The sequence below is a fragment of the Gymnoscopelus braueri genome (assembly GCF_963280865.1).
Source record: "Gymnoscopelus braueri genome assembly, chromosome: 4".
Lineage (NCBI taxonomy): Eukaryota > Metazoa > Chordata > Actinopteri > Myctophiformes > Myctophidae > Gymnoscopelus > Gymnoscopelus braueri.
In genome coordinates, this window is record NC_137605.1 from 12,509,019 (window position 1) to 12,536,262 (window position 27,244).

Sequence of the window (27,244 nt, forward strand, 5' to 3'; positions counted from 1 at the left end):
AACGGTGGGCATGGAAGTGACAACAGTTGTTTCCGGGATAGGTGTCGTCGGTATGGAGGTTGTTGTTACCAAAACAACTGTGGTAGAAGCTGTTGCTGGACCAGTTGTTTCTACTTTTGGGGGCTTTGTTGTTGATAAAGTCTCAGTTGTTGTTGATTCCTTTGTGGTTGTTTCAACAGGTTTGGCTGTTGTTTCCTTTGTTGTTGTTGTTGTTATTGGTACAATTGAGGTTGTGGTTTCAACAGTGCGCTTGGAAGTAACTGTTGTTTCTGGGATAGTTGTGGTCTCAGGAACAGAGGTGGAGGTTTCACGAATAACTGTGGTAGAAGCTGTTGTTGGACCAGTTGTTTCTACTTTTGGTGGCTTTGTTGTTGATACAGTCTGAGTTGCTGTTGCTTCCTTTGTGGTTGTTTCACCGGGTTTTGTTGTTGTTTCCTTTGTTGTTGTTGTTATTGGTACAACTGAGGTTGTGGTTTCAACAGTGGGCTTGGAAGTAACTGTTGTTTCTAGGCTAGTTGTGGTCTCAGGAACAGAGGTGGTGGTTTCACGAATAACTGTGGTAGAAGCTGTTGTTGGACCAGTTGTTTCTACTTTTGGTGGCTTTGTTGTTGATACAGTCTGAGTTGCTGTTTCTTCCTTTGTGGTTGTTTCACCGGGTTTTGTTGTTGTTTCCTTTGTTGTTGTTGTTATTGGTACAACTGAGGTTGTGGTTTCAACAGTGGGCTTGGAAGTAACATTTTTTTCTGGGATAGTTGTGGTCTCAGGAACAGAGGTGGTGGTTTCACGAATAACTGTGGTAGAAGCTGTTGCTGGACCAGTTGTTTCTACTTTTGGGGGCTTTGTTGTTGATAAAGTCTCAGTTGTTGTTGATTCCTTTGTGGTTGTTTCAACAGGTTTGGTTTTTGTTTCCTTTGTTGTTGTTGTTGTTGTTGTTATTGGTACAATTGAGGTTATGGTTTCAACAGTGGGCTTGGAAGTAACTGTTGTTTCTGGGCTAGTTGTGGTCTCAGGAACAGAGGTGGTGGTTTCACGAATAACTGTGGTAGAAGCTGTTGTTGGACCAGTTGTTTCTACTTTTGGTGGCTTTGTTGTTGATACAGTCTGAGTTGCTGTTTCTTCCTTTGTGGTTGTTTCACCGGGTTTTGTTGTTGTTTCCTTTGTTGTTGTTGTTATTGGTACAACTGAGGTTGTGGTTTCAACAGTGGGCTTGGAAGTAACATTTTTTTCTGGGATAGTTGTGGTCTCAGGAACAGAGGTGGTGGTTTCACGAATAACTGTGGTAGAACCTGTTGTTGAACCAGTTGTTTCTACTTTTGGTGGCTTTGTTGTTGATACAGTCTGAGTTGTTGTTTTTTCCTTTGTGGTTCTTTCAACAGGTTTTGTTGTTGTTTCCTTTGTTGTTGTTGTTGTTATTGGTACAACTGAGGTTGTGGTTTCAACAGTGCGCTTGGAAGTAACTGTTGTTTCTGGGCTAGTTGTGGTCTCAGGAACAGAGGTGGTGGTTTCACGAATAACTGTGGTAGAAGCTGTTGTTGGATCAGTTGTTTCTACTTTTGGTGGCTTTGTTGTTGATACAGCCTGAGATGGTATTGCTTCCTTTGTGGTTGTTTCAACAGGTTTGGTTGTTGTTTCCGTTGTTGTTGGTACACTGGTTGTCGTTGTTAAAACGGTGGGCTTGGAAGTGACAACAGTTGTTTCCGGGATAGGTGTGGTCGGTATGGAGGTTGTTGTTACCAGAACAACTGTGGTAGAAGCTGTTGTTGGACCAGTTGTTTCTACTTTTGGTGGCTTTGTTGTTGATACAGTCTGAGTTGTTTTTGCTTCCTTTGTGCTTGTTTCAACAGGTTTTGTTGTTGTTTCCTTTGTTGTTGTTGTTGTTGTTGTTGTTATTGGTACAATTGAGGTTGTGGTTTCAACAGTGGGCTTGGAAGTAACTGTTGTTTCTGGGCTAGTTGTAGTCTCAGGAACAGAGGTGGTGGTTTCACGAATAAATATGGTAGAAGCTGTTGTTGGACCAGTTGTTTCTACTTTTGGTGGCTTTGTTGTTGATACAGTCTGAGTTGTTGTTGATTCCTTTGTGGTTGTTTCAACAGGTTTTTTTGTTGTTATTGTTATTGGTACAACTGAGGTTGTGGTTTCAACAGTGGGCTTGGAAGTAACTGTTGTTTCTGGGCTAGTTGTGGTCTCAGGAACAGAGGTGGTGGTTTCACGTATAACTATGGTAGAAGCTGTTTTTGGACCAGTTGTTTCTACTTTTGGTGGCTTTGTTGTTGATACAGTCTGAGTTGTTGTTGCTTCCTTTGTGGTTCTTTCAACAGGTTGTGTCGTTGTTTCCTTTGTTGTTGTTGTTGTTGTTGTTGTTGTTTTTATTGGTACAATTGAGGTTGTGGTTTCAACAGTGTGCTTGGAAGTAACTGTTGTTTCTGGGCTAGTTGTGGTCTCAGGAAAAGAGGTGGTGGTTTCACGAATAACTGCGTTAGAAGCTGTTGTTGGACCAGTTGATTCTACTTTTGGTGGCTTTGTTGTTGATACAGTCTGAGTTGTTGTTTCTTTCTTTGTGGTTGTTTCAACAGGTTTTGTTGTTGTTTCCTTTGTTGTTGTTGTTATTGGTACAATTGAGGTTGTGGTTTCAACAGTGCGCTTGGAAGTAACTGTTGTTTCTGGGCTATTTGTGGTCTCAGGAACAGAGGTGGTGGTTTCACGAATAACTGTGGTAGAAGCTGTTGTTGGACCAGTTGTTTCTACTTTTGGTTGCTTTGTTGTTGATACAGTCTGAGTTGTTGTTTCTTCCTTTGTGGTTGTTTCAACAGGTTTTGTTGTTGTTTCCTTTGTTGTTGTTGTTATTGGTACAATTGAGGTTGTGGATTCAACAGTGGGCTTGGAAGTAACTGTTGTTTCTGGGCTAGTTGTGGTCTCAGGAACAGAGGTGGTGGTTTCACGAATAACTGTGGTAGAAGATGTTGTTGGACCAGTTGTTTCTACTTTTGGTGGGTTTGTTGTTGATACAGCCTGAAATGTTGTTTCTTCCTTTGTGGTTGTTTTAACAGGTTTTGTTGTTGTTTCCTTTGTTGTTGTTGTTATTGGTACAACTGAGGTTGTGGTTTCAACAGTGGGCCTGGAAGTAACTGCTGTTTCTGGGCTAGTTGTGGTCTCAGGAACAGAGGTGGTGGTTTCACCAATTACTGTGGTAGAAGCTGTTGTTGGACCAGTTGTTTCTACTTTTGGTGGGTTTGTTCTTGATACAGCCTGAGATGTTGTTGCTTCCTTTGTTGTTGTTTCAACAGGTTTGGTTGTTGTTTCCGTTGTTGTTGGTACACTGGTTGTTGTGGTTAAAACGGTGGGCTTGGAAGTGACAACAGTTGTTTCCGGGATAGGTGTGGTCGGTATGGAGGTTGTTGTTACCAGAACAACTGTGGTAGAAGCTGTTGCTGGACCAGTTGTTTCTACTTTTGGGGGCTTTGTTGTTGATAAAGTCTCAGTTGTTGTTGATTCCTTTGTGGTTGTTTCAACAGGTTTGGTTTTTGTTTCCTTTGTTGTTGTTGTTGTTGTTATTGGTACAATTGAGGTTATGGTTTCAACAGTGGGCTTGGAAGTAACTGTTGTTTCTGGGCTAGTTGTAGTCTCAGGAACAGAGGTGGTGGTTTCACGAATAAATATGGTAGAAGCTGTTGTTGGACCAGTTGTTTCTACTTTTGGTGGCTTTGTTGTTGATACAGTCTGAGTTGTTGTTGCTTCCTTTGTGGTTCTTTCAACCGGTTTTGTTGTTGTTTCCTTTGTTGTTGTTGTTGTTGTTGTTGTTATTGGTACAACTGAGGTTGTGGTTTCAACAGTGGGCTTGGAAGTAACTGTTGTTTCTAGGCTAGTTGTGGTCTCAGGAACAGAGGTGTTGGTTTCACCAATAACTGTGGTAGAAGCTGTTGTTGGACCAGTTCTTTCTACTTTTGGTGGCTTTGTTGTTGATACAGCCTGAGCTGTTGTTGCTTCCTTTGTTGTTGTTTCAACAGGTTTGGTTGTTGTTTCCGTTGTTGTTGGTACACTGGTTGTTGTGGTTAAAACGGTGGGCTTGGAAGTGACAACAGTTGTTTCCGGGATAGGTGTGGTCGGTATGGAGGTTGTCGTTAGCAGAATAACTGTGGTAGAAGCTGTTGCTGGACCAGTTGTTTCTACTTTTGGTGGTTTTGTTGTTGATATAGTCTGAGATGTTGTTGCTTCCTTTGTGGTTGTTTCAACAGGTTTTGTTGTTGTTTCCTTTGTTTTTGTTGTTATTGGTACAATTGAGGTTGTGGTTTCAACAGTGGGCTTGGAAGTAACTGTTTTTTCTGGGATAGTTGTGGTCTCAGGAACAGAGGTGGTGGCTTCACGAATAACTGTGGTAGAACCTGTTGTTGAACCAGTTGTTTCTACTTTTGGTGGCTTTGTTGTTGATACAGTCTGAGTTGTTGTTGCTTCCTTTGTGGTTCTTTCAACAGGTTTTGTTGTTGTTTCCTTTGTTGTTGTTGTTGTTATTGGTACAATTGAGGTTGTGTTTTCAACAGTGCGCTTGGAAGTAACTGTTGTTTCTGGGCTAGTTGTGGTCTCAGGAACAGAGGTGGTGGTTTCACGAATAACTGTGGTAGAAGCTGTTGTTGGATCAGTTGTTTCTACTTTTGGTGGCTTTGTTGTTGATACAGCCTGAGATGGTATTGCTTCCTTTGTGGTTGTTTCAACAGGTTTGGTTGTTGTTTCCGTTATTGTTGGTACACTGGTTGTCGTTGTTAAAACGGTGGGCATGGAAGTGACAACAGTTGTTTCCGGGATAGGTGTCGTCGGTATGGAGGTTGTTGTTACCAAAACAACTGTGGTAGAAGCTGTTGCTGGACCAGTTGTTTCTACTTTTGGGGGCTTTGTTGTTGATAAAGTCTCAGTTGTTGTTGATTCCTTTGTGGTTGTTTCAACAGGTTTGGCTGTTGTTTCCTTTGTTGTTGTTGTTGTTATTGGTACAATTGAGGTTGTGGTTTCAACAGTGCGCTTGGAAGTAACTGTTGTTTCTGGGATAGTTGTGGTCTCAGGAACAGAGGTGGTGGTTTCACGAATAACTGTGGTAGAAGCTGTTGTTGGACCAGTTGTTTCTACTTTTGGTGGCTTTGTTGTTGATACAGTCTGAGTTGCTGTTGCTTCCTTTGTGGTTGTTTCACCGGGTTTTGTTGTTGTTTCCTTTGTTGTTGTTGTTATTGGTACAACTGAGGTTGTGGTTTCAACAGTGGGCTTGGAAGTAACTGTTGTTTCTAGGCTAGTTGTGGTCTCAGGAACAGAGGTGGTGGTTTCACGAATAACTGTGGTAGAAGCTGTTGTTGGACCAGTTGTTTCTACTTTTGGTGGCTTTGTTGTTGATACAGTCTGAGTTGCTGTTTCTTCCTTTGTGGTTGTTTCACCGGGTTTTGTTGTTGTTTCCTTTGTTGTTGTTGTTATTGGTACAACTGAGGTTGTGGTTTCAACAGTGGGCTTGGAAGTAACATTTTTTTCTGGGATAGTTGTGGTCTCAGGAACAGAGGTGGTGGTTTCACGAATAACTGTGGTAGAAGCTGTTGCTGGACCAGTTGTTTCTACTTTTGGGGGCTTTGTTGTTGATAAAGTCTCAGTTGTTGTTGATTCCTTTGTGGTTGTTTCAACAGGTTTGGTTTTTGTTTCCTTTGTTGTTGTTGTTGTTGTTGTTATTGGTACAATTGAGGTTATGGTTTCAACAGTGGGCTTGGAAGTAACTGTTGTTTCTGGGCTAGTTGTGGTCTCAGGAACAGAGGTGGTGGTTTCACGAATAACTGTGGTAGAAGCTGTTGTTGGACCAGTTGTTTCTACTTTTGGTGGCTTTGTTGTTGATACAGTCTGAGTTGCTGTTTCTTCCTTTGTGGTTGTTTCACCGGGTTTTGTTGTTGTTTCCTTTGTTGTTGTTGTTATTGGTACAACTGAGGTTGTGGTTTCAACAGTGGGCTTGGAAGTAACATTTTTTTCTGGGATAGTTGTGGTCTCAGGAACAGAGGTGGTGGTTTCACGAATAACTGTGGTAGAACCTGTTGTTGAACCAGTTGTTTCTACTTTTGGTGGCTTTGTTGTTGATACAGTCTGAGTTGTTGTTTTTTCCTTTGTGGTTCTTTCAACAGGTTTTGTTGTTGTTTCCTTTGTTGTTGTTGTTGTTATTGGTACAACTGAGGTTGTGGTTTCAACAGTGCGCTTGGAAGTAACTGTTGTTTCTGGGCTAGTTGTGGTCTCAGGAACAGAGGTGGTGGTTTCACGAATAACTGTGGTAGAAGCTGTTGTTGGATCAGTTGTTTCTACTTTTGGTGGCTTTGTTGTTGATACAGCCTGAGATGGTATTGCTTCCTTTGTGGTTGTTTCAACAGGTTTGGTTGTTGTTTCCGTTGTTGTTGGTACACTGGTTGTCGTTGTTAAAACGGTGGGCTTGGAAGTGACAACAGTTGTTTCCGGGATAGGTGTGGTCGGTATGGAGGTTGTTGTTACCAGAACAACTGTGGTAGAAGCTGTTGTTGGACCAGTTGTTTCTACTTTTGGTGGCTTTGTTGTTGATACAGTCTGAGTTGTTTTTGCTTCCTTTGTGCTTGTTTCAACAGGTTTTGTTGTTGTTTCCTTTGTTGTTGTTGTTGTTGTTGTTGTTATTGGTACAATTGAGGTTGTGGTTTCAACAGTGGGCTTGGAAGTAACTGTTGTTTCTGGGCTAGTTGTAGTCTCAGGAACAGAGGTGGTGGTTTCACGAATAAATATGGTAGAAGCTGTTGTTGGACCAGTTGTTTCTACTTTTGGTGGCTTTGTTGTTGATACAGTCTGAGTTGTTGTTGATTCCTTTGTGGTTGTTTCAACAGGTTTTTTTGTTGTTATTGTTATTGGTACAACTGAGGTTGTGGTTTCAACAGTGGGCTTGGAAGTAACTGTTGTTTCTGGGCTAGTTGTGGTCTCAGGAACAGAGGTGGTGGTTTCACGTATAACTATGGTAGAAGCTGTTTTTGGACCAGTTGTTTCTACTTTTGGTGGCTTTGTTGTTGATACAGTCTGAGTTGTTGTTGCTTCCTTTGTGGTTCTTTCAACAGGTTGTGTCGTTGTTTCCTTTGTTGTTGTTGTTGTTGTTGTTGTTGTTTTTATTGGTACAATTGAGGTTGTGGTTTCAACAGTGTGCTTGGAAGTAACTGTTGTTTCTGGGCTAGTTGTGGTCTCAGGAAAAGAGGTGGTGGTTTCACGAATAACTGCGTTAGAAGCTGTTGTTGGACCAGTTGATTCTACTTTTGGTGGCTTTGTTGTTGATACAGTCTGAGTTGTTGTTTCTTTCTTTGTGGTTGTTTCAACAGGTTTTGTTGTTGTTTCCTTTGTTGTTGTTGTTATTGGTACAATTGAGGTTGTGGTTTCAACAGTGCGCTTGGAAGTAACTGTTGTTTCTGGGCTATTTGTGGTCTCAGGAACAGAGGTGGTGGTTTCACGAATAACTGTGGTAGAAGCTGTTGTTGGACCAGTTGTTTCTACTTTTGGTTGCTTTGTTGTTGATACAGTCTGAGTTGTTGTTTCTTCCTTTGTGGTTGTTTCAACAGGTTTTGTTGTTGTTTCCTTTGTTGTTGTTGTTATTGGTACAATTGAGGTTGTGGATTCAACAGTGGGCTTGGAAGTAACTGTTGTTTCTGGGCTAGTTGTGGTCTCAGGAACAGAGGTGGTGGTTTCACGAATAACTGTGGTAGAAGATGTTGTTGGACCAGTTGTTTCTACTTTTGGTGGGTTTGTTGTTGATACAGCCTGAAATGTTGTTTCTTCCTTTGTGGTTGTTTTAACAGGTTTTGTTGTTGTTTCCTTTGTTGTTGTTGTTATTGGTACAACTGAGGTTGTGGTTTCAACAGTGGGCCTGGAAGTAACTGCTGTTTCTGGGCTAGTTGTGGTCTCAGGAACAGAGGTGGTGGTTTCACCAATTACTGTGGTAGAAGCTGTTGTTGGACCAGTTGTTTCTACTTTTGGTGGGTTTGTTCTTGATACAGCCTGAGATGTTGTTGCTTCCTTTGTTGTTGTTTCAACAGGTTTGGTTGTTGTTTCCGTTGTTGTTGGTACACTGGTTGTTGTGGTTAAAACGGTGGGCTTGGAAGTGACAACAGTTGTTTCCGGGATAGGTGTGGTCGGTATGGAGGTTGTTGTTACCAGAACAACTGTGGTAGAAGCTGTTGCTGGACCAGTTGTTTCTACTTTTGGGGGCTTTGTTGTTGATAAAGTCTCAGTTGTTGTTGATTCCTTTGTGGTTGTTTCAACAGGTTTGGTTTTTGTTTCCTTTGTTGTTGTTGTTGTTGTTATTGGTACAATTGAGGTTATGGTTTCAACAGTGGGCTTGGAAGTAACTGTTGTTTCTGGGCTAGTTGTAGTCTCAGGAACAGAGGTGGTGGTTTCACGAATAAATATGGTAGAAGCTGTTGTTGGACCAGTTGTTTCTACTTTTGGTGGCTTTGTTGTTGATACAGTCTGAGTTGTTGTTGCTTCCTTTGTGGTTCTTTCAACCGGTTTTGTTGTTGTTTCCTTTGTTGTTGTTGTTGTTGTTGTTGTTATTGGTACAACTGAGGTTGTGGTTTCAACAGTGGGCTTGGAAGTAACTGTTGTTTCTAGGCTAGTTGTGGTCTCAGGAACAGAGGTGTTGGTTTCACCAATAACTGTGGTAGAAGCTGTTGTTGGACCAGTTCTTTCTACTTTTGGTGGCTTTGTTGTTGATACAGCCTGAGCTGTTGTTGCTTCCTTTGTTGTTGTTTCAACAGGTTTGGTTGTTGTTTCCGTTGTTGTTGGTACACTGGTTGTTGTGGTTAAAACGGTGGGCTTGGAAGTGACAACAGTTGTTTCCGGGATAGGTGTGGTCGGTATGGAGGTTGTCGTTAGCAGAATAACTGTGGTAGAAGCTGTTGCTGGACCAGTTGTTTCTACTTTTGGTGGTTTTGTTGTTGATATAGTCTGAGATGTTGTTGCTTCCTTTGTGGTTGTTTCAACAGGTTTTGTTGTTGTTTCCTTTGTTTTTGTTGTTATTGGTACAATTGAGGTTGTGGTTTCAACAGTGGGCTTGGAAGTAACTGTTTTTTCTGGGATAGTTGTGGTCTCAGGAACAGAGGTGGTGGCTTCACGAATAACTGTGGTAGAACCTGTTGTTGAACCAGTTGTTTCTACTTTTGGTGGCTTTGTTGTTGATACAGTCTGAGTTGTTGTTGCTTCCTTTGTGGTTCTTTCAACAGGTTTTGTTGTTGTTTCCTTTGTTGTTGTTGTTGTTATTGGTACAATTGAGGTTGTGTTTTCAACAGTGCGCTTGGAAGTAACTGTTGTTTCTGGGCTAGTTGTGGTCTCAGGAACAGAGGTGGTGGTTTCACGAATAACTGTGGTAGAAGCTGTTGTTGGATCAGTTGTTTCTACTTTTGGTGGCTTTGTTGTTGATACAGCCTGAGATGGTATTGCTTCCTTTGTGGTTGTTTCAACAGGTTTGGTTGTTGTTTCCGTTATTGTTGGTACACTGGTTGTCGTTGTTAAAACGGTGGGCATGGAAGTGACAACAGTTGTTTCCGGGATAGGTGTCGTCGGTATGGAGGTTGTTGTTACCAAAACAACTGTGGTAGAAGCTGTTGCTGGACCAGTTGTTTCTACTTTTGGGGGCTTTGTTGTTGATAAAGTCTCAGTTGTTGTTGATTCCTTTGTGGTTGTTTCAACAGGTTTGGCTGTTGTTTCCTTTGTTGTTGTTGTTGTTATTGGTACAATTGAGGTTGTGGTTTCAACAGTGCGCTTGGAAGTAACTGTTGTTTCTGGGATAGTTGTGGTCTCAGGAACAGAGGTGGTGGTTTCACGAATAACTGTGGTAGAAGCTGTTGTTGGACCAGTTGTTTCTACTTTTGGTGGCTTTGTTGTTGATACAGTCTGAGTTGCTGTTGCTTCCTTTGTGGTTGTTTCACCGGGTTTTGTTGTTGTTTCCTTTGTTGTTGTTGTTATTGGTACAACTGAGGTTGTGGTTTCAACAGTGGGCTTGGAAGTAACTGTTGTTTCTAGGCTAGTTGTGGTCTCAGGAACAGAGGTGGTGGTTTCACGAATAACTGTGGTAGAAGCTGTTGTTGGACCAGTTGTTTCTACTTTTGGTGGCTTTGTTGTTGATACAGTCTGAGTTGCTGTTTCTTCCTTTGTGGTTGTTTCACCGGGTTTTGTTGTTGTTTCCTTTGTTGTTGTTGTTATTGGTACAACTGAGGTTGTGGTTTCAACAGTGGGCTTGGAAGTAACATTTTTTTCTGGGATAGTTGTGGTCTCAGGAACAGAGGTGGTGGTTTCACGAATAACTGTGGTAGAAGCTGTTGCTGGACCAGTTGTTTCTACTTTTGGGGGCTTTGTTGTTGATAAAGTCTCAGTTGTTGTTGATTCCTTTGTGGTTGTTTCAACAGGTTTGGTTTTTGTTTCCTTTGTTGTTGTTGTTGTTGTTGTTATTGGTACAATTGAGGTTATGGTTTCAACAGTGGGCTTGGAAGTAACTGTTGTTTCTGGGCTAGTTGTGGTCTCAGGAACAGAGGTGGTGGTTTCACGAATAACTGTGGTAGAAGCTGTTGTTGGACCAGTTGTTTCTACTTTTGGTGGCTTTGTTGTTGATACAGTCTGAGTTGCTGTTTCTTCCTTTGTGGTTGTTTCACCGGGTTTTGTTGTTGTTTCCTTTGTTGTTGTTGTTATTGGTACAACTGAGGTTGTGGTTTCAACAGTGGGCTTGGAAGTAACATTTTTTTCTGGGATAGTTGTGGTCTCAGGAACAGAGGTGGTGGTTTCACGAATAACTGTGGTAGAACCTGTTGTTGAACCAGTTGTTTCTACTTTTGGTGGCTTTGTTGTTGATACAGTCTGAGTTGTTGTTTTTTCCTTTGTGGTTCTTTCAACAGGTTTTGTTGTTGTTTCCTTTGTTGTTGTTGTTGTTATTGGTACAACTGAGGTTGTGGTTTCAACAGTGCGCTTGGAAGTAACTGTTGTTTCTGGGCTAGTTGTGGTCTCAGGAACAGAGGTGGTGGTTTCACGAATAACTGTGGTAGAAGCTGTTGTTGGATCAGTTGTTTCTACTTTTGGTGGCTTTGTTGTTGATACAGCCTGAGATGGTATTGCTTCCTTTGTGGTTGTTTCAACAGGTTTGGTTGTTGTTTCCGTTGTTGTTGGTACACTGGTTGTCGTTGTTAAAACGGTGGGCTTGGAAGTGACAACAGTTGTTTCCGGGATAGGTGTGGTCGGTATGGAGGTTGTTGTTACCAGAACAACTGTGGTAGAAGCTGTTGTTGGACCAGTTGTTTCTACTTTTGGTGGCTTTGTTGTTGATACAGTCTGAGTTGTTTTTGCTTCCTTTGTGCTTGTTTCAACAGGTTTTGTTGTTGTTTCCTTTGTTGTTGTTGTTGTTGTTGTTGTTATTGGTACAATTGAGGTTGTGGTTTCAACAGTGGGCTTGGAAGTAACTGTTGTTTCTGGGCTAGTTGTAGTCTCAGGAACAGAGGTGGTGGTTTCACGAATAAATATGGTAGAAGCTGTTGTTGGACCAGTTGTTTCTACTTTTGGTGGCTTTGTTGTTGATACAGTCTGAGTTGTTGTTGCTTCCTTTGTGGTTCTTTCAACAGGTTTTGTTGTTGTTTCCTTTGTTGTTGTTGTTGTTATTGGTACAATTGAGGTTGTGGTTTCCACAGTGCGCTTGGAAGTAACTGTTGTTTCTGGGATAGTTGTGGTCTCAGGAACAGAGGTGGTGGTTTCACGAATAACTTTGGTAGAAGCTGTTGTTGGACCAGTTGTTTCTACTTTTGAGGGCTTTGTTGTTGATACAGTCTGAGTTGCTGTTGCTTCCTTTGTGGTTGTTTCACCGGGTTTTGTTGTTGTTTCCTTTGTTGTTGTTGTTATTGGTACAACTGAGGTTGTGGTTTCAACAGTGGGCTTGGAAGTAACTGTTGTTTCTAGGCTAGTTGTGGTCTCAGGAACAGAGGTGGTGGTTTCACGAATAACTGTGGTAGAAGCTGTTGTTGGACCAGTTGTTTCTACTTTTGGTGGCTTTGTTGTTGATACAGTCTGAGTTGCTGTTTCTTCCTTTGTGGTTGTTTCACCGGGTTTTGTTGTTGTTTCCTTTGTTGTTGTTGTTGTTATTGGTACAACTGAGGTTGTGGTTTCAACAGTGCGCTTGGAAGTAACTGTTGTTTCTGGGCTAGTTGTGGTCTCAGGAACAGAGGTGGTGGTTTCACGAATAACTGTGGTAGAAGCTGTTGTTGGATCAGTTGTTTCTACTTTTGGTGGCTTTGTTGTTGATACAGCCTGAGATGGTATTGCTTCCTTTGTGGTTGTTTCAACAGGTTTGGTTGTTGTTTCCGTTGTTGTTGGTACACTGGTTGTCGTTGTTAAAACGGTGGGCTTGGAAGTGACAACAGTTGTTTCCGGGATAGGTGTGGTCGGTATGGAGGTTGTTGTTACCAGAACAACTGTGGTAGAAGCTGTTGTTGGACCAGTTGTTTCTACTTTTGGTGGCTTTGTTGTTGATACAGTCTGAGTTGTTTTTGCTTCCTTTGTGCTTGTTTCAACAGGTTTTGTTGTTGTTTCCTTTGTTGTTGTTTTTGTTGTTATCGGTACAATTGAGGTTGTGGTTTCAACAGTGGTCTTGGAAGTTACTGTTTTTTTTGGGATAGTTGTGGTCTTAGGAACAGAGGTGGTGGTTTCACGAATAACTGTGGTAGAAGCTGTTGTTGGACCAGTTGTTTCTACTTTTGGTGGCTTTGTTGTTGATACAGTCCGAGTTGTTGTTGCTTCCTTTGTGGTTCTTTCAACAGGTTTTGTTGTTGTTTCCTTTATTGTTGTTGTTGTTGGTACACTGGTTGTCGGGGTTACAACAGTGGGCTTGGAAGTAACTGTTGATTCTGGTCTAGTTGTGGTCTCAGGAACAGAGGTGGTGGTTTCATGAATAACTGTGGTAGAAGCTGTTGTTGGACCAGTTGTTTCTACTTTTGGTGGCTTTGTTGTTGATACAGCCTGAGATGTTGTTGCTTCCTCTGTGGTTGTTTCAACTGGTTTGGTTGTTTTTTCCATTGTTGTTGGTACACTGGTTGTCGTGGTTAAAACGGTGGAAAGTTTATCAACTACAGTCATTTGTGGTGTTTTAATGTTTGATTGATGTTGAGCAACTACAGTGGTTGGTTGATGTGTTGTAATGTTTGATTGTTGGGAGTTTGTATTATTTAAAGTGATTGGTTCAAGTGTAGTATTGTTTGATTGTTGGGAGGGTGTATTAACTACAGTAGTTGGTCCAAGTGTAGTAATGTTTGATTGTTTGGTTGTATTAGTGGTTTGTTCAAGTTTAGTTATGGCTGATTGCTGGGATGGAATACTAACAGCAGTGGTTGGTTCAATTATTTTAATGTCTGATTGCTGGGAGGTTGTATTCACTAAGGTGGTTAGGTCAAGTGTTGTAATATCTGATTGCTGGGAGGTTGTACTAACTACAGTGGTTGGTTCAAGTGTAGAAAAATGTGATTGTTCAGAGAGTTTATCAACTACGGTTATTGGAAGTTTTGTAATGTTTGAATGTTGTTGTGCAACTACAGTGGTTTCTTGATATGTTGTAATTTTTGCTTGCTGTGAGGATGTAGTTACAACAGCCTTACCTTCACGTGTTGTAATCCTTGACTGTTGGGAGTTTGTATTGACTGCAGTGGTTGCTCCAAGTGTTGTAAAATGTGATTGTTGGGTGTGTGCATTAACTACAGCAGCTGGTTCAAATGTTTTAATGTTAACTACTGTGGTTGTGTCAAGTGTAGTAATGTCTGATTGTGAGGAGGGTGAGCTAACTACAGTAGTTGGGTCAAGTGTAATAATGTCTGATTGCTGGGAGGATTTACTAAATAAAGTGGTTGGTTCAAGTGTAGTGAAATGTGATTGTTCTGAGAGTTTATCAACTACAGTCATTTGAAGTGTTGTAATGTTTGATTGTTGGGAGGGTGTACTATCTACAGTGGTTGGTTCTTTTGTAGAAATGTATGATAGTTGGGAAGGCGTATTAACTACAGTGGTTGGTTGAAGTGTAATGTTTGATTGTTGGGGTATAGTAACTACGGTGATTGGTCCTTTTGTTGTAATGTTTGAGCGTTGGGAGGTTGTATTAACTACAGTGGTTGGTTGGAGTGTAGTAATGTTTGATTGTTGGTAGGGTGTACTAACTACAGCAGTTGGTTCAAATGTTGTAAAGTTTGATTGTTGGGTTGTAGTAACTGCACTAGTTGATTGTTGGGTAGCAATGTTTGATTGCTGGTTGGGTGTATTTAACACAGTGGTTGGTTCAAGTGTAGTAATATTTGATTGTTGGGAGGGTGTATTAACTACAGCAGTTGGTTCAAGTGTTGTAAAGTTTGATTGTTGGGAGGGTGTACTTACTACTGCAGGTGGTTCTAATGTTGTAAAGTTTGATTGTTGGGGTGTACTAACTACAGCAGTTGGTTGTTGTGTAGCAATGTTTGATTGCTGGGAGGTTTTATTAACTACAGTGGTTGGTTCAAGTGTAGTAATGTTCGATTGTTGGAAGGGTGTAACTACTGTAGTTGGTTCTTTTGTAGTAATGTTTGATTGCTGAGAGGTTGTATTAACTACAGTGGTTGGTTCAAGTGTTGTAATGTGTGATTGTTGGGAGGGCGTATTAACTACAGTGGTTGGTTCAAGTGTAGTAATGTTTGATTGTTGGGAGGGTGTGCTATCTACAGTGGTTGGTTCTTTTGTAGAAATGTATGATAGTTGGGAAGGCGTATTAACTATAGTCGTTGGTTGAAGTGTAATGTTTGATTGTTGGGGTATAGTAACTAAGGTGATTGATCCTTTTGTTGTAATGTTTGAGCGTTGGGAGGTTGTATTAACTACAGTGGTTGGTTGGAGTGTAATGTTTGATTGTTGGGAGGGTGTACTAACTACAGCAGTTGGTTCAAATGTTGTAAAGTTTGATTGTTGGGTTGTAGTAACTGCACTAGTTGGTTGTTGGGTAGCAATGTTTGATTGCTGGTTGGGTGTATTAAACACAGTGGTTGGTTCAAGTGTAGTAATATTTGATTGTTGGGAGGTTGTATTAACTACAGCAGTTGGTTCAAGTGTTGTAAAGTTTGATTGTTGGGAGGGTGTACTTACTACTGCAGGTGGTTCTAATGTTGTAGAGTTTGATTGTTGGGGTGTACTAACTACAGCAGTTGGTTGTTGTGTAGCAATGTTTGATTGCTGGGAGGTTTTATTAACTACAGTGGTTGGTTCAAGTGTAGTAATGTTCGATTGTTGGAAGGGTGTAACTACTGTAGTTGGTTCTTTTGTAGTAATGTTTGATTGCTGAGAGGTTGTATTAACTACAGTGGTTGGTTCAAGTGTTGTAATGTGTGATTGTTGGGAGGGCGTATTAACTACAGTGGTTGGTTCAAGTGTAGTAATGTTTGATTGTTGGGAGGGTGTACTATCTACAGTGGTTGGTTCTTTTGTAGAAATGTATGATAGTTGGGAAGGCGTATTAACTACAGTGGTTGGTTGAAGTGTAATGTTTGATTGTTGGGGTATAGTAACTACGGTGATTGGTCCTTTTGTTGTAATGTTTGAGCGTTGGGAGGTTGTATTAACTACAGTGGTTGGTTGGAGTGTAGTGATGTTTGATTGTTGGGAGGGTGTATTAACTACAGCAGTTGGTTCAAGTGTTGTAAAGCTTGATTGTTGGGAGGGTGTACTAACTACTGCAGGTGGTTCAAGTGTTGTAAAGTTTGATTGTTGGGGTGTACTAACTACAGCAGATGTTTGTTGTGTAGCAATGTTTGATTGCTGGGAGGTTTTATTAACTACAGTGGTTGGTTCAAGTGTAGTAATGTTCGATTGTTGGAAGGGTGTAACTACTGTAGTTGGTTCAAGTGTAGTAATGTTTGATTGTTGGGAGGGTGTACTATCTACAGTGGTTGGTTCAAGTGTAGAAATGTATGATAGTTGGGAAGGCGTATTAACTACAGTCGTTGGTTTAAGTGTAATGTTTGATTGTTGGGGTATAGTAACTACGGTGATTGGTCCTTTTGTTGTAATGTTTGAGCGTTGGGGGGTTGTATTAACTACAGTGGTTGGTTGGAGTGTAGTAATGTTTGGTTGTTGGGAGGGTGTACTAACTACAGCAGTTGGTTCAAGTGTTGTAAAGCTTGATTGTTGGGAGGGTGTACTAACTACTGCAGGTGGTTCAAGTGTTGTAAAGTTTGATTGTAGGGGTGTACTAACTACAGCAGTTGTTTGTTGTGTAGCAATGTTTGATTGCTGGGAGGTTTTATTAACTACAATGGTTGGTTCAATTGTAGTAATGTGTGATTGTTGGGAGGGCGTACTAACTACAGTGGTTGGTTCAAGTGTAGTAATGTTTGATTGTTGGGAGGGTTTATTATCTACAGTGGTTGGTTCTTTTGTAGAAATGTATGATAGTTGGGAAGGCGTATTAACTACAGTGGTTGGTTGAAGTGTAATGTTTGATTGTTGGGGTATAGTAACTACGGTGATTGGTCCTTTTGTTGTAATGTTTGAGCGTTGGGAGGTTGTATTAACTACAGTGGTTGGTTGGAGTGTAGTAATGTTTGATTGTTGGGAGGGTGTACTAACTACAGCAGTTGGTTCAAGTGTTGTAAAGTTTGATTGTTGGGGTGTAGTAACTGCACTAGTTGGTAGTTGGGTAGCAATGTTTGATTGCTGGTTGGGTGTATTAAACACAGTGGTTGGTTCAAGTGTAGTAATATCTGATTGTTGGGAGGGTGTATTAACTACAGCAGTTGGTTCAAGTGTTGTCAAGTTTGATTGTTGGGAGGGTGTACTAACTACTGCAGGTGGTTCAAGTGTTGTAAAGTTCAATTTTTGGAACGGTGTAACTACTGTAGTTGGTTCTTTTGTAGTAATGTTTGATGGCTGAGAGGTTGTATTAACTACAGTGGTTGGTTCAAGTGTTGTAATGTGTGATTGTTGGGAGGGCGTATTAACTACAGTGGTTGGTTCAAGTGTAGTAATGTTTGATTGTTGGGAGGGTGTATTAACTACAGTGGTTGGTTTGAGTGTAGTAACGTTTGATTGTTGGGAGGGCGTACTAACTACAGCATTTGGTTCAAGTGTAGTATTATTTGATTGTTGGGAGGGTGTATTAACTATAGCAGTTGGTTTAAGTGTTGTAAAGTTTGATTGTTGGGCTGTAGTAACTACAGCAGTTGGTTGTTGTGTAGCAATGTTTGATTGCTGGGAAAGTGTATTAACTACAGTGGATGATTGATGCATTACATTGGTTGATTGTTGGGAGGGTGTATTGGCTACAGTGGTTGATTCTTTTGTAGTAATGTTTGAGTGTTGGGAGGGTCTATTCACTACAGTGGTTGGTTCAAGTGTAGTAATGTTTGATTGTTGGGAGGGTGTAGTAACTACATTCGTTTGTTCTTTTGTAGAAATACTTGATAGTTGAGAGGGTGTATTAGCTGGTTCAAATGTTGTAATGTTTGATTGTTGGAGTGTATTGACTGCAGCAGTTGGTTCAAGTGTTGTGATGTTTTTTTTTTGGGAGGTTGTAGCAACTACAGCAGTTGGTTCTTTCGTAGTAATGTTTGGTTGTTGGGAGGGTGTATTAACTACAGCTGTTGGTTCTTTTGTTGTAATGTTTGACAGGTGGGAGTTTGTAGTAACTAAAGCTGTTGGTTCTTTTGTAGTAATGTTTGACAGTTGGGATTGTGTATTAACTACAGCTGTTGGTTCGAGTATAGGCATGTTTGATTGTTGGGAGGGTGTGCTAACTACAGCAGTATGTTCAATTGCAGCAATGTTTGATTGTTTGGAGGTTGCATTAACTACTGCAGTTGGTTGATGTGTAGTAATGTTTGATTGTTGGGAGGGTGTATTAACTACAGTGGCTGGTTCAAGTGTAGTAATGTTTGATTGTTGGGGTGTAGTAACCACAGTAGAGGGTTGATGTGTTGTAATGTTTGATTGTTGGGAGGGTGTATTGGCTATAGTGGTTGGTTCTTTTGTAGTACTGCTTGATAGTTGGGAGGGTGTATTAACTACAGCAGTTGGTTCAATTGTTGTGCTGTTAGATTGTTGGGGTGTATTGGCTATAGTGGTTGGTTCTTTTGTAGTACTGCTTGATATTTGGGAGGGTGTATTAACTACAGCAGTTGGTTCAAATGTTGTGCTGTTAGATTGTTGGGGTGTCTTACCTACAGTGGTCGGTTCAGGTGTAGTAATGTTTGATAGTTGGGAGGGTTTAACTACAGCAGTTGGTTCAAATGTTGTCGTCTTTGATTGTTGTAGTAAACTGACTGCAGCGGCTTGTTCAAGTGTTGTAATGTTTGATTGTTGGGAGGGCGTAATGTTTGATTGTTGGGGTCTGGTAACTACGGTGATCGGTTCTGTTGTAGTAATGTTTGATTGCTGGGAGGGTGTATTATCTACAGTGGTTGGTTCAAGTGTAGTAATGTTTAATTTGTGGGAGGGTGCAATAACCACAGTGGTTGGTTCAAGTGTAGTAATGTTTGATTGTTGGGGTGTAGTAACCACAGTAGAGGGTTGATGTGTTGTAATGTTTGATTGTTGGGAGGGTGTATTGGCTATAGTGGTTGGTTCTTTTGTAGTACTGCTTGATAGTTGGGAGGGTGTATTAACTACAGCAGTTGGTTCAAATGTTGTGCTGTTAGATTGTTGGGGTGTATTGACTGCAGTGGTTGGTTCAAGTGTTGTAATGTTTGATAGTTGGGAGGGTTTAACTACATTAGTTGGTTCAAATGTTGTCGTCTTTGATTGTTGGAGTAAACTGACTGCAGCGGCTTGTTCAAGTGTTGTAACGTTTGATTGTTGGGAGGGCGTAATGTTTGATTGTTCGGGTCTGGTAACTACGGTGATCGGTTCTGTTGTAGTAATGTTTGATTGCTGGGAGGGTGTATTATCTACAGTGGTTGGTTCGAGTGTAGTAATGTTTAATTTGTGGGAGGGTGCAATAATCACAGTGGTTGGTTCAAGTGTAGTAATGTTTGATTGTTGGGGTGTAGTAACCACAGTAGAGGGTTTATGTGTAATGTTTGATTGTTGGGAGGGTGTATTGGCTATAGTGGTTGGTTTTTTTGTAGTACTGCTTGATAGTTGGGAGGGTGTATTAAGTACAGCAGTTGGTTCAAATGTTGTGCTGTTAGATTGTTGGGGTGTATTGACTGCAGTGGTTGGTTCAAGTGTTGTAATGTTTGATTGCTGGGAGGGTGTCTTACCTACAGTGGTCGGTTCAGGTGTAGTAATGTTTGATAGTTGGGAGGGTTTAACTACAGCAGTTGGTTCAAATGTTGTCGTCTTTGATTGTTGGAGTAAACTGACTGCAGCGGCTTGTTCAAGTGTTGTAATGTTTGATTGTTGGGAGGGCGTAATGTTTGATTGTTGGGGTATGGTAACTACGGTGATCGGTTCTGTTGTAGTAATGTTTGATTGCTGGGAGGTGTTATCTACAGTGGTTGGTTCGAGTGTAGTAATGTTTAATTTGTGGGAGGGTGCAATAACCACAGTGGTTGGTTCAAGTGTTGTAATGTTTGATTGTTGGGAAGGTGTATTAACTACAGTGGTTGGTTTGAATGTACTAATGTGCGATTGCTGGGAGGGTGTACTAACTACAGCAGTTGATTCAAGTGTTGTAATGTTTGATTGTTTGGGTGTGGTAACATCAGCAGTTGGTTGATGTCTTGTAATGTTTGATTGTTGCGAGGGTGTATTACCTACAGTGGTAGTAATGTTTGATTGTTGGGAGGGTGTATTAACTACAGTGGCTGGTTCAAGTGTAGTAATGTTTGATTGTTGGGGTGTAGTAACCACAGTAGAGGGTTGATGTGTTGTAATGTTTGATTGTTGGGAGGGTGTATTGGCTATAGTGGTTGGTTCTTTTGTAGTACTGCTTGATAGTTGGGAGGGTGTATTAACTACAGCAGTTGGTTCAATTGTTGTGCTGTTAGATTGTTGGGGTGTATTGGCTATAGTGGTTGGTTCTTTTGTAGTACTGCTTGATATTTGGGAGGGTGTATTAACTACAGCAGTTGGTTCAAGTGTTGTAATGTTTGATTGCTGGGAGGGTGTCTTACCTACAGTGGTCGGTTCAGGTGTAGTAATGTTTGATAGTTGGGAGGGTTTAACTACAGCAGTTGGTTCAAATGTTGTCGTCTTTGATTGTTGGAGTAAACTGACTGCAGCGGCTTGTTCAAGTGTTGTAATGTTTGATTGTTGGGAGGGCGTAATGTTTGATTGTTGGGGTATGGTAACTACGGTGATCGGTTCTGTTGTAGTAATGTTTGATTGCTGGGAGGGTGTATTATCTACAGTGGTTGGTTCGAGTGTAGTAATGTTTAATTTGTGGGAGGGTGCAATAATCACAGTGGTTGGTTCAAGTGTAGTAATGTTTGATTGTTGGGGTGTAGTAACCACAGTAGAGGGTTGATGTGTAATGTTTGATTGTTGGGAGGGTGTATTGGCTATAGTGGTTGTTTTTTTTGTAGTACTGCTTGATAGTTGGGAGGGTGTATTAAGTACAGCAGTTGGTTCAAATGTTGTGCTGTTAGATTGTTGGGGTGTATTGACTGCAGTGGTTGGTTCAAGTGTTGTAATGTTTGATTGCTGGGAGGGTGTCTTACCTACAGTGGTCGGTTCAGGTGTAGTAATGTTTGATAGTTGGGAGGGTTTAACTACAGCAGTTGGTTCAAATGTTGTCGTCTTTGATTGTTGGAGTAAACTGACTGCAGCGGCTTGTTCAAGTGTTGTAATGTTTGATTGTTGGGAGGGCGTAATGTTTGATTGTTGGGGTATGGTAACTACGGTGATCGGTTCTGTTGTAGTAATGTTTGATTGCTGGGAGGGTGTATTATCTACAGTGGTTGGTTCGAGTGTAGTAATGTTTAATTTGTGGGAGGGTGCAATAACCACAGTGGTTGGTTCAAGTGTTGTAATGTTTGATTGTTGGGAAGGTGTATTAACTACAGTGGTTGGTTTGAATGTACTAATGTGCGATTGCTGGGAGGGTGTACTAACTACAGCAGTTGATTCAAGTGTTGTAATGTTTGATTGTTTGGGTGTGGTAACATCAGCAGTTGGTTGATGTCTTGTAATGTTTGATTGTTGCGAGGGTGTATTACCTACAGTGGTTGGTTCAAGTGTAGTAATGTTTAATTGCTGAGAGGGTGTATTAACTACAGTTGTTGGGTAATGTGTTGTAATGTATGATGGTTGGGAGGGTGTATTACCTACAGTGGTTGGTTTAAGTGTAGTAATGTTTAATTGCCGTGAGGGTGTATTAACTACAGTGGTTGGTTGATGTGTTGTAAATGGTGATATTTGGGGTGTATTAACTACTGCAGTTGGTTCAAGTGTTGCAATGTTTGATTGTTGGCGTGTAGTTGCTGTTATAGCAGTAGTCGTTGTCATCGTCGTAGGATTTGAAGTAAATATTTCTGTAAAGATAAATAACATTCACATTGAGAGAAAGACAATGAAGCCCCAGTACAGTCTCATCCTGAGAAATGTAATGCTACACAATAATGTGATATAATTTAAATGAATCATTAAATGTTTGCTCACTTCCAGACAGTTTATAACACTCACAAAAACACTCACCGCCTTGACAAATAAATTGCCGTGCTCCAGAGCATCTCAAGTTATTCCACTCTCCCCTGTCCCTGAATACAGCAACAACACAGTCCTGACCATGTCGATAGTTAGGTTGGCCGCGCTTCCAGAAACGGAACGAGGAACTGCTACCATCTGACCAAACCCAGGGGTCTCTGAAGAGGCCGATCCACACAGTGTGGTTGAGCGAAGCCGCCTTCACTGCCAGGTTCTCCCATGCTGACTGGATGCTCACTAGGTCACTCGACATGTTTCTGCAGTACCTTTGCGCTTCTCTCCACGTTTTCGTCTCTGGGTAGAACTTATGCCCAGTGGCGCCACCTGTAGGTGCAAAGGTCCATTACGTTAAATACATAATTATGCTATGCTACACTGAAGCTTAATGTATTTGAATGTAATTATCTCTGTCAGCCTGAAGACAAGGCCCCTCCTTGCCTTGATGACTGCCAGTGTTAGACCATACTGTAACGCTACTGTAGTGTTAGACCCTGCTGTAACACTGCTGTAACACTGCTGTAGTGTTAGACCCTACTGTAGTAGGGTCTAACACTACAGAAATATTAAAGCAGGATCTAACACTACAGCAATATTAAAGCAGGGTCTAACACTATAGCAATATTAAAGCAGGGTCTAACACTACAGCAATATTAAAGCAGGGTCTAACACTACAGCAGTGTTACAGTACAGCAGGGTCTAATTTGCTCTATTGTTAAATTATTTTTAACTGTAATTGTATTCTTGCTCTGTAAAGCACTTTGAGCTGCATGTCATGTCATGAAAGGTGCTATACAATTAAAGTTTATTATCATTATTATTAATTCTACAGCAGTGTTACAGCAGGGTCTAACACAACAGCAGTGTTACAGCAGGGTCTAACACTACAGCAGTGTTACAGCAGGGTCTAACACTACAGCAGTGTTACAGCAGGGTCTAACACTACAGTAGTGTTACAGCAGGGTCTAACACTACAGCAGTGTTACAGTAGGGTCTAACACTACAGCAGTGTTACAGTAGGGTCTAACACGACAGTAGTGTTACAGTAGGGTCTAACACTACAGCAGTGTTACAGTAGGGTCTAACACTACAGCAGTGTTACAGTAGGGTCTAACACTGCACAGCATTGTCTTCATGCTGAATCGTTGATATGTAAAAAGATTATTATTCGATTAATCAATAAAAAGTAACTGATATAATAATCGCTGAGAAGATAATAAATAGCTGCAGCCCTAAAAGCCCATTGATGACATTAGTATGATTTCACTCACCATCACAAACAAAACTTCTTCTCGTGTCGCAGTCACTTTCGAACCACTGTCCGTATGGATCCATCGCCCCGCAGGTGTCCTCGGCTTCATTGTTCTGTGGTTCTCCTAGCCTCCAGTTCAAAAAGTCCAGCGTCTGATCGGGCAAAGCCCAGTGCCACGCCCGCTGTCCAATCTCCAGTCCTATCCAGGCCCTGACGATGTCGCTCCTACCGTCTGATATCAAACGGTCCATCTCTGCCGAGTTGCCGACTGTAACCAGGTCAGTGAACCCCGTCCTGCAGAATTGCTTTGCATCCACATAGTTCTTACTGGAATAGCTGTAGGAGTATGTCGGGGAGTTTGATGTGAAACTGAACAACTCTGTGAAGAGAGCACAGAAAGTACACTTATGTAGAGCAGGATGATGCTGATGTTAATGTTAATAGAGTATTTTATTCAAACATGTACGCCTTAATGTTATGCCTTTATCTAATTAAATCAGATATTTAAATAATACAGGCTGAAAAGTACAATTTATAATGATGCTTGTAGTGTTAAGGGAGCAATATCATTTTGTGATGTATGCGGTAGATGACATGAGTCTGTCGGGTAGGCCTACTTACAGTAGTAGCATAGTTTGTGTAGTGAGATGGTCAAAATCATCAATTAACTTAATTGTCACAAGTGAGGTGAAACTCTTATTTATGCAGGCCTTCACGTTTGCAGTTTAAAATAATTAGAATTGAAATAAGCATTAAAAGGCCTGAAAATAGCAGCTTGTTAAAGGAGTAGTTCACCCCAAAAAAATACTTTTTTTCTATCAATTACACACCCCATGAAGCCTTGAGTTCATGGAGATTTGTTTTTTTTTGTCTTTGTTTTTGATGACCGGGTCATCGGGCAACAGGAGACTCGTAAGACTAGTAAGTCTCCTACCAGAGACTCTGCCTGACCTTAAATTATTGGCTTAGGAATGCGACAAAAACAGAATAATCTCCATGAATTCAATGCTTCATGGGGTGTGTAATTGATAGAAAACAAGTACTTTTTTGGGTGAACTACTCCTTTAATATTAATAGAATATTTTATTCAAACATCCTTAATGTTATGCCTTTATTAAATTAAATCAGATATTTGGAATAATACAGGTTAAAAGGAAATTGGTAAATTAGTTTCCCATACACTGCTGGCATGTTCATATTGTTCATTGAAATACCATATTGATATGCTGCCAGGCTTTAAGTAATCTAGAGTATGTCTAGGGTCCGTGTTTAAAGAGCCACCACATCAGCAATAGTAATTAACGGCCAAACGAGGGCCGCATAGCGTCTTCACATCAGGGATACTTTATTGGGAAACACAAAACACACACACACACACACACACACACACACACACACACACACACACACACACACACACACACACACACACACACACACAGTTTTGTATTACTACTTACTTGTGAGGACATCAACATTTTGATGTGTTGTAATTGGTGATATTTGGGGTATATTAACAACTGCAGTTGGTTCAAGTGTTGCAATGTTTGATTGTTGGCGTGTAGTTGTTGTTATAGCAGTAGTCGTTGTCATCGTCGTTGTAGGATTTGAAGTAAATATTGCTGTAAAGATAAATAACATTCACATTGAGAGAAAGACAATGAAGCCCCAGTACAGTCTCATCCTAACAAATGTAATGCTACACAATAATGTGATATAATTTTAATAAATCATTACATGTTTGCTCACTTCCAGACAGTTTATAACACTTATAACACAACAAAAACACTCACCGCCTTGACAAATAAATTGCCGTGCTCCAGAGCATCTCAAGTCATTCCACTCTCCCCTGTCCCTGAATACAGCAACAACACAGTCCTGACCATGTCGATAGTTAGGTTGGCCGCGCTTCCAGAAACGGAACGAGGAACTGCTACCATCTGACCAAACCCAGGGGTCTCTGAAGAGGCCGATCCACACAGTGTGGTTGAGCGAAGCCGCCTTCACTGCCAGGTTCTCCCATGCTGACTGGATGCTCACTAGGTCGCTCGACATGTTCCTGCAGTACCTTTGCGCTTCTCTCCACGTTTTCGTCTGTGGGTAGAACTTATGCCCAGTTGCCCCACCTGTAGGTGCAAAGGTCCATTACGTTAAATACATAATTATGCTATGCTACACTGAAGCTTAATGTATATTTGGATCCAACATTTATTTGATTCATTATCTCTGTCAGCCTGAAGACAAGGCCCCTCCTTGCCTTAGGCCTGACAATTAGGGCTGCAGTTCTATCGCTCTCTCTTCTTGCAATTATTCTATTGATTACTGTTTCAATGAATCGATTACTAGAGTTTTTTTTATATTTTAAATACAATTTTAAATAATATTTAAAAAATGATAATATATATATATATATATATATATATATATATATATATATATATATATATATATATATATATATATATATATATATATATATATATACACACGATTTTATTAACCACTCAGTGTTAGACCATACTGTAACGCTGCTGACCCTGCTGTAGTAGGGTCTAACACTACAGCAGTGTTACAGTAGGGTCTAACACTACAGTAGTGTTACAGTAGGGTCTAACACTGCACAGCATTGTCTTCATGCTGAATCGTTGATATGTAAAAAGAGTATTATTCGATTAATCAATATAAAAAGTAACTAATCGCTAAGAAGATAATAAATAGCTGCAGCTCTAAAAAAAAAAGACTTGTTAACATTAGTATGATTTCACTCACCATCACAAACAAAACTTCTTCTCGTGTCGCAGTCACTTTCGAACCACTGTCCGTATGGATCCATCGCCCCGCAGGTGTCCTCGGCTTCATTGTTCTGGGGTTCTCCTAGCCTCCAGTTCAAAAAGTCCAGCGTCTGATCGGGCAAAGCCCAGTGCCACGCCCGCTGTCCAATCTCCAGTCCTATCCAGGCCCTGACGATGTCGCTCCTACCGTCTGATATCAAACGGTCCATCTCTGCCGAGTTGCCGACTGTAACCAGGTCAGTGAACACCGTCCTGCAGAATTGCTTTGCATCCACATAGTTCTTACGGTGGTAGCCGTAGTAATATGTCGGGGAGCTTGATGTGAAACTGAACAACTCTGTGAAGAGAGCACAGGAAATACACTTATGTAGAGCAGGATGATGCTGATGTTAATATTTAATTCAAACTTACGGCGTAATGATATGCCTTTATTTCATTCAATCAGATATTTAAATAATACAGGCTAAAAAGCAGTGGTGGAAAAAGTACTCAAATGTTTTACTTAAGTAAAAGTATCCGTATTCCGTTACAAGTAAAAGTCCCAAATTCAAAATCTCACAACGCTTCGCTTGTAGATCGGCTATTTTCAAATAGCCTAGCCCTAGGTATAAAGGGCTAAAGCGGTTAATGTATGTTTTATAATGTAATAATCTATATCTGCAAAGTAACTAGTAACTAAAGTTTTCAAATAATTGTAGTGGAGTAAAAGTACAATATTTGCCTCTGAGATGTAGTGGAGTAGAAGTAAAAGTATAGACAATTGGAAATACTCCAGTAAAGTAAAAGTACCTCAAAATTGTACTTAAGTACAGTACTTGAGTACTTAGTTACTTTACACCACTGCTAAAAAGTACAATTTATTACAATGTTTGTAGTGTTAAGGGACCAATATCATTTTGTGGTGTATGCGGTAGATGACAGGAGTAGGTAGGCCTACTTGTGGAGTTGGTAGCATATAGTTTGTGTAGTGAGAAAAATCAATCAATTAACTTAATTGTCACTATACAGGTACAAGTGAGGTGAAACGCTTATTTATGCAGGCCTTCACGTTTGCAGTTTAAAAGAGTTAAGAAAGAATTAGAAGTGAAATAAGCATTAAAAGGCCTGAAAATAGGAGCTTGTTAAAGCAGTAGTTCACCCAAAAAAATGACTTATTTTCTATCAATTACACACCCCATGAAGCCTTGAATTCATGGAGATTTGTTTGTTTTTGGCACATTCTTAAGCCAATAATTTGATGACCAGGTCATCGGTCAATAGGAGACTCAGTATGAGTACCAGAGACCCCGCCTGACCTTAAATTATTGGCTTAGGAATGCGACAAAAACAGAATAATCTCCATGAATTCAATGCTTCATGGGGTGTGTAATTGATAGAAAATAAGTACTTTTTTGGGTGAACTATTCCTTTAATGTTAATAGACTATTTTATTCAAACATTCGCCTTAATGTTGTGCCTTTATTTAATTAAATCAGATATTTAAATAATACAGGTTCAAAGGAAATTGGTAAATTAGTTTCCCATACACAGCTGGCATGTTCATATTGTTCATTGAAATACCATATTGCAGAACATG

The 27,244-nt window shown here is 40.6% G+C and overlaps 1 protein-coding gene across 2 annotated transcripts in view; it reads right to left on the bottom strand.

The window, feature by feature from the left end:
* The window catches only part of LOC308084422 (macrophage mannose receptor 1-like), a 52,238-nt gene that overhangs the window by 23,851 nt on the left and 1,143 nt on the right, over window positions 1-27,244 (bottom strand). Inside the window, exons 2-7 of one of the 2 annotated variants that reach the window (XM_080427078.1) lie at window positions 25,646-26,005; window positions 24,670-25,002; window positions 24,337-24,498; window positions 22,896-23,255; window positions 21,619-21,951; window positions 21,249-21,455 (exon numbers count right to left, since the gene is read on the bottom strand). In XM_080427078.1, coding sequence (XP_080283204.1) covers window positions 21,249-21,455; window positions 21,619-21,951; window positions 22,896-23,255; window positions 24,337-24,498; window positions 24,670-25,002; window positions 25,646-26,005 — 1,755 coding nt within the window. Of the gene's footprint in view, window positions 1-13,628; window positions 18,218-21,248; window positions 21,456-21,618; window positions 21,952-22,895; window positions 23,256-24,336; window positions 24,499-24,669; window positions 25,003-25,645; window positions 26,006-27,244 lie in introns of those variants that run through there. The other variant, XM_080427077.1, reaches the window with a different exon arrangement.